General features: G+C 39.1%; 1 protein-coding gene across 3 annotated transcripts in view; it reads right to left on the bottom strand.

The window, feature by feature from the left end:
* Positions 1-13888, bottom strand: part of LOC120545444 (rab GTPase-activating protein 1) — a 78845-nt gene that overhangs the window by 64531 nt on the left and 426 nt on the right. For all 3 annotated transcript variants that reach the window (XM_039779761.1, XM_039779760.1, XM_039779759.1), the window contains exon 2: positions 1199-1434. In XM_039779761.1, coding sequence (XP_039635695.1) covers positions 1199-1351 — 153 coding nt within the window. In that variant the 5' untranslated portion in view covers positions 1352-1434. The remainder of the gene's footprint in view (positions 1-1198; positions 1435-13888) is intronic.

Below are 13888 nucleotides of genomic sequence, written 5' to 3' on the forward strand. Positions count from 1 at the left end.
TGACAATGAGTTCAAAGCTCTTGTAGCTGCATCGCCACACTGTTTGTAAACCAATATCTGCTGAGTGAGCGCTAACTGAAGCACTGACTTGAATCACAGAGGGCATACTGTATGTCAGACATACTGTATAGGATAGCACATGCTTTAAGAAGCAGCTAAATGACTGCAGAAGGGAGATCTCCCAAAGTTAAAGGGTCATTTTGGTATTTTTTTTAACCTGGACCCTATTTTCCCATGCATTTCTGTCTAAGTGACTAATGTGAACAAAAATCTTTGAAATTGGTTTTTTTCAATGATTTTTGTTCACATTAGAAACTTAAGACACAAATGCATGGGAAAATAGGGTCCAGGTTGGAAAATACAGAAATTGCCCTCTAAGTACTCAACTTTGCTGACACTGAATGCCAAACTGGTACACGGTTTTCTTCAGTTGTTTGATTTGCAAAGGATGACAACTTTCTTTTCCGCTACCCCATACTATTGAAATAATACAGACAATTTACAGTGGAAGTGGAAAAAACAAATGTAATTCTTCACAGGTTTGACAGATAGGAACAAGTTATTCACTACAATCAAAACCTGTTACAATGTTCTCTCAATTTCTGGTGATGTGCAAGGATTCAATCACAAATAAAACACAAATATCTAAGACCAACTATGAGAAGAGGATAGAGTGAGAATGTAGAAAAAGCGGAACAAGAGATGGTTAGCCGCCTTATGGTTAGTGTGAGACTGCATGTTAAAAAAGATGGATGAGAGTTGGAATATGTATGGACTGTGACCTGCAATTATAACAAGTTTCACTGATGACAAATAGGTAAAGATGACATCAAGACGTTTTGGTAAATCATGCTTTGTTACACTCCTAAATCAGTTTGAACTATTACAATAAAAAAGTGCTGATAGGACACCATTTAGCTGTTATCCTACTATTACTTTGAACATAACTATTGCTTTACAGTAGCTGTAATTTTTCTTATGTAGTCAGGATCCAATTGTTACTATTATCAGTTTGGAGCAGACGGTACCCATGATATTCACAGTAAGCATCTTAGGAAATTATTTATGCCCTATGGAGTTGTTATCACAGTAAATGTCAACAGACATTACTCAGCATCTTAACTCTGACCAGAACAGCTCTGAAGTTTCCCTTCTCTCCTTTGTACTTCCGTCCATACCTACACCCAACCATCCTTACCTTCAGTCCTGTCTTTTCGTCATCACTACCATTATTAGTGGAGGAGGGTGTCTCGTCCCCCAGCCGGGACACAAGGACAAAGTCCTCACTGTTGAGAGTGGACACTGAGTCCGAAGACACGCTAATCTTCCCCACTGAGCCTTTGTCATCCATGGCTGCTGCTGTTAAACTCAGCCACGCTGCTCATGAATGGAAGACGGGAGGAGAAAGCGGTGGGAGATGATGAGCTAAATCACCTAGAAAAAGAAAAAAAGAAAGAAAGAAAAGAAGCAGAAAACAGTCATGAGGTGATGAATTCCATGAAAGGCATCTTTCAAGGCAACTGGAAACTTGGCTACTTAGAAACTAGTCTCGCTTTGATAGACCTTCCTTCACAGCGCTGTGGAGGAGGGTCTGGCGAGTCCACAAAGCATTTCGGGATGGGAGAAAAACCTGCTCTGGTTAATTGGCATTTCTTTAAACCAATCACAATCGTCATGGGCGGCTCTAAGCTCCGGGGAAAACCACGGTGCCTCTGCAAAATAGCCTCGGGAAGGAACTTGTTTCGGTGGAACATGCGTACGTTCAAAAGTTGTTTTAGTCGTGCAACAGAAAACTCAGATTGGACAGATAGTCTAGCTAGCTGTCTGGATTTACCCTGCAGAGATCTGAGGAGCAATTAACCATAGTCCTCAAAAATCCACCGGAGTTTAAAATTCCAACACAAACAAAACAGAAGGTACCAGACATCCGGCTGAAAAGATTGAAATCCGGTGGAATTTCCGATGGCAACGGAGCAATCCCGGATGTGGAACGTCGTGGATATAGACTACTCTCCTAAAAGGGTGACCATTTATAATTCACTTTTGGAGATCTTTTAGACACCTTTAGGAAACTTTGAGGAAGCATTAAAAAACCCAGAGACAGGGAGCGTTAAGAGAAAAAACAGGGTGCAAAAGAAAAACGGTTCAGCAAAAAAAGCTTAGTTCAAGTTAGAGTGAACATGAAGAAGTAAAAACACAGGGAAGATCAGAAGAAAAAGAGGATCTGTGGGACATCTGAGGTAAAAGTGTCTATTTCAGCAGAATAAAGAAGAGGTACAGTATTTGCAAAATAGCTTGATGCAATGCAAAGCCATGGTGATGCAAGTGTCATTTGAAAAATAAACATGCATATGAAACTGAGGAATTAGAGGACAAGCATCCATCTATTCCACTTCAGTATTGCCCCTTAAAAAAAAAGTGTGGCCCCCCCCACCTCCACATTAAACATGTACACAAGAAACCGATTACCTAAACACACAAAAATTCACTGAATGTGCTAATTGCATTGCGTGCGCTCCTCAGTGCACGGCTGCAACCACAAATAACCTAGATCCTGTGGGGAACACAGCACATCATCAGCTCAGCCTTTCACTCCAGCTCCCTCCATGAAATTTTAATATAGCATCATATTTTGGCACAAGATATACGAATACAATGAGCCATCAAATATGACATTGTGTGTGTGTAACTTATCATGAGAAGTGTGCAAAACTGACCTGAGCACGCATTCTGAAAAATTATATCTTTATTTGTGAGGACAGCTGATGACAGGAGAAAAGATTTGGGAAGCGGAAGTTTTTTTACTATTTACCTCTAACATCAAGATTAGCTCTATTTGTGAGTTTAGGTATGACAATCAGAGGTAAAATCAAATTAAGAATCGTTTTACAAGCAAAATGAGCTAAAGCTCTATTGTTAAAGTTAGGGCATGAGCTAACTCCTGAAACAGCGAGAGGTGCCATTGTGTGTAACACAGGAAGAAAGGCGCAACAGAAGGTTTTGGCAGATGTTCAACAAGAGACCATAACAAGCTATTTCTGTCTGTTCCCCCTCTCCAATCCTACCTTTCATTCTTACCCCTCTCTCTCCCCCTTTCTCTCTTTGACTACTTTCCCTCCTCATCTGCAATCTTCTATTTCCTCAGCCCTTACTGCTATCAAATAGGGCATTCCTTTCAAATGTCCGCCCTTCATATTCAAAGCAGGTCCAACAATGAAAAAGTAATAGGAAAAAAGGTCTGCAGCGGAAAGGTCAAAGCCGTTAATGTGCATTACTTATGATAACATTGTTACAGTGACCCAGAATATACCTCAATATAAGTAGCTATCTCTGTGCGATAAGAAGGTTTTACAACATCTTTTGCTTAAATTAATGTTATTATGAGGCTACCAAACACAAACTGAGTAACATAAACTGACAGCTTAGGCTTGTTCTCTTTATCTTTTTAAAGCAAACTGACGGAAATGAGCAACTGGTATTCATCCAAAAATGTTGGGTGTTGTTTTTTACTTGTATTGCAAAACTGATGTTGAGAGAGAGGGTCACAAAGTACAATGATCTGTCATGGCTACTCTGCTACTCTGAAGCATAACTGTAGCCTTAGACTGAGCAGAAAACTGTCACCCTTTGAAATCTATGTATAACAATTACAATGTAGATTCTAATACTACACAACTCCAACCAATTATGAATCACACAACTTGAAGGTCGGTTTGGTTCACTTTGCCAAGACCAAGAAAAAAAGATATGCTGTTGCCTTTGAGTTGTTGGGCCCATGAAGGAATAACTAATTATGAGCATTCAGTTGACAGAAACTATGTTTCACACACACTTCTGTTTTACCTCCTTTTCACTTTCTAAAATCCCAGCACATACTGGTTAACATGGTTAGTGTCCACCTACCCACACCCACCACCACAACAAAGGCAGGCCAAAGTTTGCAGTTTGGCTAACTAGTCTCCACCATTTGGCATTCATACAGTCCTTTGATTACATTTATACATCCACAGCACATTATTCTTTGGATGGAGTACAACCAATCAGATTTTTAAGGCCATCTCTTTAAGCCCTCCGATCCCTCTACAACTGACTCAATACAATTTTGTTGTTAAAATTAAAAATTAAAAATTAAAAAATAAATTAAAATCATTTGATGTCTCTGACATCTGTGGTTTTTATAATGAAACCATGTTTAATGATTGATATGTTTCTATGCTATGCACAAGCAGCTATATTATGAACACAAATAAGCACTCACCCACAGGCACACGTGCATGCACACAAAAACCTCATACTCTATGTCTCCGAGTAGCTGGCGGCACCGACAGGCTTATAATGGTTGCCTTGTCACCCTGCTTTCCTCCCGAGCCTCAGCACCAGCCCTCTGCCTGCTCCTGCCAAGCTACACTGTTCCTTATCAACCTTTTCAGTTCCTTGGTACATTTCCAGCAAGACACACAATCCACTGCCTATCATGCTACTGACTGTTACAGACTTAGCAACAGCATTTCCTATCTAAATGCTTAAAAGGTTTCCAAATGTCTTAAGAAGACATTTCTAGGCTCATAAGAGAATTTTATTTAACTTCAACAAAGCCATACTTTTTATTGAATTTCACATTCGATGCACTGTGCTTAAAGCGTAACTCTTGCCAAAATGCATCCTATGGTATTTTTGTGAATGTACGTGAGTCAAACTTTAGTTTAAAAGCATATTTAGGACCGAATCGCCACTTTTAAGATTGACCGTATTCTCATTTTTGGGTCAAATGGCCTTTTGAATGGGAGTGCTAGGGGCACTTTTATGCTAGTCTCAAAATAGTTATTTTCGAAATACTAAGAAGGCTCGACACAACATGAAACTATGCTCGAAGTATCATCAGGGGCTATACACATGAACGAAAGCGTTGACAACATTCTTTGTGTACACAGATTTACTAAAAAGAAAGTTTTTGAGCAACTCACCGCAGCTGTTGTTTCTGGCCGCAGCCATTTTATCAGTCAAAAACAATCGATTTCCGAATGCAACGTAACAGGGAGGAGAGTAAAGACGGAAAGCTCCTAAAACTTAGTTCCATATAAATGCACGGATAAGTCGTTGTTTTGTCGTTATTGAAAAACAATATTGACATTGTAGTTGAAAAAGGAGCCTCATATGGAGTCTGTTCATTCGCATTCGGATATAGACTCGTTTTGACTGCCGAGGTGTTAGTGGCCGGAAACAACAACAGCTGCGTTGAGTTGCTCAAAAACTTTCTTTTTAGTAAATCTGTGTAAAGAATGTTGTCAACGCTTTCGTTCATGTGTATAGCCCCTGATGATACTTCAAGCATAGTTTCATGTTGTGTCGAGCCTTCTTAGTATTTCGAAAATAACTATTTTGAGACTAGCATAAAAGTGCCCCTAGCTCTCCCATTCAAAAGGCCATTTGACCCAAAAACGAGAATACGGTCAATCTTAAAAGTGGCGATTCGGTCCTAAATATGCTTTTAAACTAAAGTTTGACTCACGTACATTCACAAAAATACCCTAGGATGCATTTTGGCGAGAGTTACGCTTTAACAACACCAGCTTGTTTTGGAGTGCAGAATACAAAAGCAGTAGAGCATTCCTTCATTTCCTCTCACTATTTTTTCTCCAGCTACTCTTTCTCTTCCTCTCTTATGAATGTTTCATTCTTTGTTTTAAATCTTTCTTTCCAAATCTTATCTTTCTCGGTCTCATATTTACCATGTTAGAGCTGAAAACAGTGAGAAGAGAAGCAGGAAGCAGTTTCCTCTGTTGGAACATTGTTGTGTGTATCACCATGACAACAAGACCCTCGTCATCTACAGTGGTTAATTTAGTGCAAACCACCTTTGGCAAGGGTGGTGATACCTGGGTGGTGAGTTACTGTTACTGCTGACAGAAACAGCTCTGAAAGTTAATTCTGGTTCTTATTCTTGTTATTTTAAGTGCATTGCATCCTCAATAAAATACTATCACTCTATATCACTATGCATTTCCCTGGAGAGACAATTTTGGTACATGTTACATGGTTAAACATAATTTGATCTTACCAGCGTTATCGCCGTGTGCATTTGGTCCATAGCAAATCCCCGCCAATAGGTCCCAAAACGTCCCAGTTAGAGAGTAAATGCCGTAAACATATTCTTTGTACATTTTTACAATTATTCCCCTGAAAGAACCAAGCAGGCCTGCCTTGTTGCACAATCCAAATTTTCTTCCAAACTTGCCATTATCAGCGTGTAGCTTGCCCGTAGGACCCGCTCCTTTCCGCCGTCTTGTAATTTAAAGCACAGGGGGCTGAAATATTTGACTACGTAATATAATTTACTATACATGTCCATATTTCCCACTGAATCCCACTCAAATAGCTTGTTTTGTCTCACCACCAATGCCGCTTTTCCACTACATGGTACCTCCTTGACTCGCCTTTTTTGGTTTTCAATTACGAAAAAAAGTCCCTGGAACCTGCTAACAGGTACTTTTTTTAGTACCACCTCAGTCGAGGTTCCAAGCGAGCTGAGGCGATATCAAAAGGTGACGTGAAAACCTGCAGACTACTGATTGGTCAGAGAGAATCGTCACTATTCACTACGTCATCAGCAGACAAGAGTGTGAAGTGTCCTGAACAAATGCGCCATTTTTAAATAGTTTAGCCAGAGACTGTGAGATATAGCTACTCTCTGCACTATTTACAGGACGCCGTGGTCAACTGAGGAGGTAAAGACTTCTTTGTGTCTGGTTGCGGATGAGCGGATCCAGCGAGAGCTCGATGGGGCAACACGGAATGAGAAAGTTTATAACATATAAAGTGATAACAGTTAGGTTGATGGGTGTGTCCTGCAATGGATGATGCAGAGTACAGTTTCATTTTGGGACCAAACAGAATGACTTGCTGTTTGTCGCAGTCAAAAAAAGTTGCAAAGTATTTGAATTTGAAACAAGCATATCTTATATGTCAATCCATGTGTAAAAATGTGCACGCTCAATTTTTTTGTATCTCCCTACTACTCTCCAGCTGAACGGGATGTTCTGGGCTGCCAGCTGGGCCCTGCGTACACCTCACAAGGGAGAGAAAGACAACCAGACACAGCCAGAGAGCACTCAAGCTTGCAGCACAGTCCCTTTCCACTCGCCTCACAGCAGTGACTTCAGCCAGTCAGGGATAGCATGGAGAAAGGTAGAGACAGAGAGGAAAGGCAGAAAGAATGACAGAAAAGGCTGAACTAACACAAGACGAGTCGCAAGGTAGGGTACAAAAGAGAGGAGAAAGAAAAGGAATGGATGAGGAGCTCTGAAATGAAAAAGTCATGAATTGTACAAATCAAGGAAACACACGCTGTCCCTAATTTACATCTTATTTCCACCGTGTGAGCAGTTCCCAGACTCCCAGTTGGCTATTCAGGAGTGAAACCTCTGCATGTCTCACACTCAATCACAAAACAGTCTCACATGACAAACCAAAAAAAAAACTTTAACTTCTGAAATTCAGCGCTGGCACAACTGAACCCCTCTACTGTGAGATACTAAGCTGCACAATGTATGGCTATTCACAGAGATGTATTTAGCAGTGGTGCATCTCTGCTGGTTTATAAACAGGACTATGGCTTATAAAGTAAATTTTACACCTGTGTGCTTAAGTGAGTATATGATCCAAAAACAAACGTCTGTTAAGGGTGTTAGGCCTTTAGAAATTAGAACTGAAAGCAGCAAGTGTCACTAATACTATGTTCATATGTGGTTAAAAAGGAAAGACTACGGTAGGTTTATTTTATATTTGTTTTATGTACTTTCTGCAAAATTAAAAGGTAGAGAAAATGCATTAGTTTCACTCTCAAAATACCATATGACCATAGTCTATGGTTTATATAAATATATACATTATTAAAAGGGTGTAATGTAATGAATACTTTCCTTTCATTTCTGCAGTCATTTGGCCTAACAACACTATTTTATTACATATAAACTAGTTTATCTTCTTGCTTTGTTATACTGTATATACACACACAATATTCTCAAATAAACTGCTTGCCACTACAGTGGGTAAGGAAGTATCTATATTGAGGACTGAAATATCACTGATAAGCCAACACCAAGATAATCTTCCTTTCCTCCTAATCCAAAAATCCAAATGGTAAAATAATTAATAAGCATTCATAACACTGATTAAAGTTCTTGCCCTCCTGGGGTGATGATGACTGGAGGTCTGAATAATTTGAAGGGAATTTATTCATTTTAAATACATACTTTATCAACTAGGCTATGTGTCTCAGGGTAAGTCATTAAATCTTATTAAAGCAAACATTGAATTTTCTGATCTGAAGTATTAGCAGTTTGTTTTTAAAAGACAATCCACAGTACTACACTGTGACAGATCACCTATAAAGAAAACAAGCCTTGATTTTTAGATGCAAGAAGTTTGGTGAAAGCATAAGTAAGTCACTGGGTGAACTTCCCATTAATGATGCTATACTGAATCAAGCCGAAAGCAAACAAATACTTAATTTTCAAGCTGAACATTGTACGACTCCTCACAGCTACTAACGCAGAAATTGCCTAATACCACCAAAAATATTCTCTCCAAGCTCAAAACTGTGATAAGTGTTTGATTCCATAAGCGAAAAAGAAATACACTTCTGTGTGCCTTTAAACTCCTCTCTCTTAGCCAAGAAATATAATTTCATGCTTTCAACCCCATATCATCATCATCTTGTTTAGGAATCAACTGGTTTTTCAATGCCGATACCGATACCGATTATTAGTAGGCTAGTTAATGAAACCGATAACCGATATGCATTTACAGTGAAAATTAAAATCTTGAACTCAAAATTAAGATTTTGGAATGTTACAAACTCCCAACACAAAACTTTGTTTAAATGCTTTAAAGGAATTATTTAATAAATTAGAAACTTTCAACTAGGGGTGGGTGATATATATCGTCTACGATAATATCGTCATTGTTGCAAATTGACATTATCGAGTATTTAAATTACTTAGAAAAAAAACATTTAAAAACACGCATTAAAACTACACATTCACTAATGTGTAGAGCGGTAGAAGGGACGACAAAGGATGGTGGCGCGCGATTGTGCAGCGGCTCTTAGCTCTCCTCTCCTCCATGTATATTTATGTATTTTGTTTGTGTTTTTCGTAACGTTCCCATGTCGATGTCTTACTAACATGTACAGCCACACTGAACTAATCAAAATAGGACTATGATACAACACAGCTATGATGATGCTAGCACAAGTTTGGCTCACCTGCTAACCATAGTCAACATGCTGCAGCGCGATCACCAGGAGGGGATACTGTAGCAGAGGACTTTAACAAGGCGTCCTTAAAGTCAGTACTCCCCAGCTTTTTCCAGCATGTAGATTGTGCTACTAGAGGGAAGAACACACTAGACCATAGCCGCTTTGCGACCGGAGGGATTTTTGCAGTTCCTAGAACATAAAATTCCTAGAACTCTTTTTTTCTCGTGTTCCAACTGGACCAATTTGGGGATTTTTAAGTTCCTCTGGCTGCAGTTCCTGTAACTCTTTCAGCTCCTACTTCAGGGCAGGGGCTTTTCGCTGTTCCCTTTTCAGCATAGGGACCTAGGTCAACGAGGGTCAGGTTTCCTGTACAGACAGACCAACAACGGGACAATTTTAACAATTTTCGCCATCTTATTCATCACTAAATTCATTTCTGACAACGTTTTAGGTGAGAAATGAACTGTTAACATTTCGAATATAGGCAGTCTTGCGGAAATTGATGCTGAATTGACAATTTGCTTCAAAGTTTTCGGAAGTGAGAAGCTCCATGAAGTAAGGCGACAGCCAGCAGGCGCCTGCCCCGGCCGCTAGCTCGTCGCTCGGCCAGTCCTGCTCAGAAACCCCGCTGTAAGCTGGAGGTCTCTCAGACTGCTCTCATAAATAAGAGGCTTTTATTTCGCCATTGACGGTTCGTTTGTTTAAATATCACAACACATGTCCATCATAAGATTAACGGGAACCTGGGGTTAACTGTCTTTTCGGAGTTAAACTCCACAAGCGTGCCCTGCGGGCTTGACAACCTCGCTGTCCGACTCCGACACACACACACACACGCCGGCAGAGGCGGGGGAGAGAGAGAGATAGATACCCGTTTCTCTTCGGGAGACTTGTTTAAATTATGACAAATATGCTATATACATTAGATTTAGTATTTAGTTCATACTTTTTTGGTGTATTTGTTTTCTGATTTTAACACTATAAAGACCGTTGCCGTGCTTGCATTACTCCCTTACTCCTCCTATAGTCCCTATGGCTACTTGGCCAGTGCAAAATGGAAAAAAACGGTTTTGGGGGAGAGTAGTTAGTAGAACTGCTTAGAAGTGGACTTTTCCTATAACTATGTTCCTGTAACTACTTGGTCGGAAAGCGGCTCATGTATACTCTAACATCAAGAAGGCATACAGCCTCTCCCTCACCTGGGCCAGTCAGATCACATCCAACTACTCCTGATCCCAGCATACATCCCGGTCAGAAGGACTGTACAGCCAAGAAGAAGGACTATCAAAACCTGGCCTGACACAGCCCTATCCCAGCTCCAGGACTGCTTCCAAGAAGGACGTGGTTGTGTGCAATATGTTACAGAACAGAGCCCTTTGTTTATTATTATGATTTCATCTTGCTTGTATGCTGCACAATTTACATTACAGCAGAGGTGTATTTACTCAGAGTTCCTACACTAGTTCAATTAGTATTTTGTATGTCTAGAGCTGGGTAATATATCAATATCGTGATATGAGACTAGATATCGTCTTAGATTTTGGATATCATAATATCGTAATATGGCATAAGTGTTGTTTTTTTCTGGTTTTAAAGGCTGCATTACAGTAAAGTGATGTCATTTTCTGAACTTACCAGACTGTTGTAACTGCTCTATTATTTGCCTTTACCCACTTAGTCATTATATCCACATTACTGATGATTATTTATCAAAAATCTCATTGTGTAAATATTTTGTGAAAGCACCAATAGTCAACACTACAATATCGTTGTGGTATCGATAGAGGTATTTGGTCAAAAATATCGTGATATTTGATTTTCTCCATATCGCCCAGCCCTACTTTGAATTGTTTTTACTTGAATACTTACATTTTAAAGAAAATAGGGATGCACCGAAATAAAAATTCTTAGCCGAAACCGAAAACCGAAAAAGAGGAAACCAAGACTGAAAACCGAAACACCAAAAGAAATTATGCCAATTATTAGTACCATTGCATTTATGGCTATGACTGTGTACTAACGTTACTAAAATCAAGGCATTGCAATTGTATAAATTAATATTAAAGTTTAATTAAAAAAATATCTAGCAGAAATATGGCTACAATCTGATAGTCACATACAGTATATAGTAGCCTAAGAACAGAATAACTTACCTATTATTATTATTATTATTATTATTATTATTAGGTTTTATTGTCAAGGCCCTTTCGCCTTCGCAGGATTCTACGAACATATCAGACAACGAGGGCAGCCCCCATCTGGTGCAGAGAGACGCAGCCTTTTTTTTGCGCTCTGATCTCCTCCTGCGGGGCGCTGCTTCGTCGCTCCGCCTGCTCCGCTCCAACGCTGGTCCTCCCATCATCTCACTCGATACGCCTTGCTTTATTTTCCGCATCCAAGTAATGGTCTTTATAACGCGGATCATGTACAATGTATAATAATAATAATAACATTGTGCCCATTATTATCATAAGTGATTAAGTAATTCAGACTTTTAATAACACATTTTTAAAAGCATATCATCTAATTATCATTATCGTCAAAAATAGAGATATCATTTTTTGTCCATTTCGCCCACCCCTACTTTCAACTTAATACACAGTAACAGATAGTCAGATAGCGATACACATAAGCGGCAAACTGCCAAAAAAAACGGACGGATAATCAGTCTATCCTTAATCTTTTACACAGCAACTGCAAGGAAAACACAAATCCACTACAGTTGAAGCCAGCCCCCTGCTATTCAGTTTACACCAGCTCCCCAAATGAAAGATAAGTGAATGATCATTTAGAACCATTGTATTGTGGTCTGCTTTTAAACAATGGCTTACAAACAGGCATGCCTGAAAAAGTATTGTGTTGTACTAAGACCAACATAAAAAAATATACCTGTATAGTATGGAATGGTATAGTATGTATCTGATGAACAACTGACTTTTCCCCACCTCTAGTACACACATTGATTGTTGTTAACACAGCAAATATTTGCACACAAATCTGGGTTATGTGTCTTTTGTGCATCGGTCACCTGCATTACTGTAACACCTGAGTTTCAGGAAACAGAACAGGAACACGACCTGAGTCAAGTAAAGTGACAGTTGGCACATTTGGCTCACTGTGTACCATTAATGTTATCCACCGCTGAGAAATATTTGAACAGATAAAGAGACGAGAGCTACTGGTATCAACAATCCTATTCTAGGCAAACAGTCTTAGGCATTAAGCTAATGACAGCTAACTAACTCTGTCTCACTAAGAGTAGAAAGGGAGCGAAATATGGAATATAACTCAGTACAAACCGGTTACTTTACTTGCTCTACATATTTGTGTTGGCACAACTTGCATTAATTGACTGATTGACAGAGCTTTTGAATTGAAATAGGTGTCAAAGGTTAGATTTAAAAAATAAATCCTTGAAATATTCTGCTAGAAATAAATTACGCATTACCGACATTTTATTCCCCTAGATATATGGTTAGTTTGTAAATGTATCATTCATTTTTTGTTATTGTAATGAGTGTTTCTGTGCCTAAGGGACTGGTAAAACGTGTCAATCAAGTCATTCAACATGCAAAAATCAAGCTCATTTAGGCAATGCATCACAGCAGACATGTCAGACACCGCCGCACCACCACAGAGACTTCTCAAAAACAATCCCAGCTGGTCCCTCCCTTATCATGTGACAATAACAGAACTTCAACTAACAAATTAATTAATTAAATGCTTCTTTTGCCATAGTACAAGAAGCAAGAAAGTCCAGCCTGGAAACATATGTATGGCAGTTAGTATTAACTGCTACAGTTTTAAACAAAGATTCACTGTCAATGTCTACATATAATGAATGGTTTTCATCTTTTGTTGTTATGGCAATCAACAACAACAAAAACTCATTAGGTGAGTTAAAGTAGCCTGAACTACGTTATTAAGCTATCAATGTTCTTATGATGCAATTTCTTAATCTATTCTAATTTTATGTAGCCTATGTCATTATCTTATGTCAAAATGAATTATGTACGTATGTGGTAAGCTCCCATGGTACTTTATGGGAAACAGGCTGCTTGATGTGATAATCAGCGCATTGTAAAGTATTACTGAATAAGTAAATATGCAACAGAAATTCACAGTAAAGTAAGCATAAACCATACCATGAGCCTATACACACACACACACACACACACACACACACACACACACACACACACACACACACACAAACAGAGCACATCCAGCAGAAATATTAACAGTAAAATAAATCATGTAGACAATATGTGTTGCTTAACAATTCACAGCAGCCACCACTGTGGATGGTTATTCGCCGTTTAACAGACAGATCAGATGTAACTGGTTTAATTGGCTTTCTGTACACTACTTAATCTGGATACAGGCAAACCTGCTACATGTCAATACAGCATGTTAAGACTCATGGGGCCTCGATGCATTTGAAACCCTACAGCTCTTTAATTGATAACTTAAATAACGGTTAACATATTGTTTTTTGCTTAATAACGTTGGGTGAGCCTAATGTAATTAGCAAGCTGTGGTGTTAACGTATTGCCCCAGTTAGCCCTTAAAAACCTTACGTTAGCAAATATAGCTAACGTTACTCAGCAGCCATCGATTCAAAGTGCG

This window comes from Perca fluviatilis, chromosome 17, assembly GCF_010015445.1.
Source record: "Perca fluviatilis chromosome 17, GENO_Pfluv_1.0, whole genome shotgun sequence".
NCBI classification, from domain to species: Eukaryota; Metazoa; Chordata; class Actinopteri; order Perciformes; family Percidae; genus Perca; species Perca fluviatilis.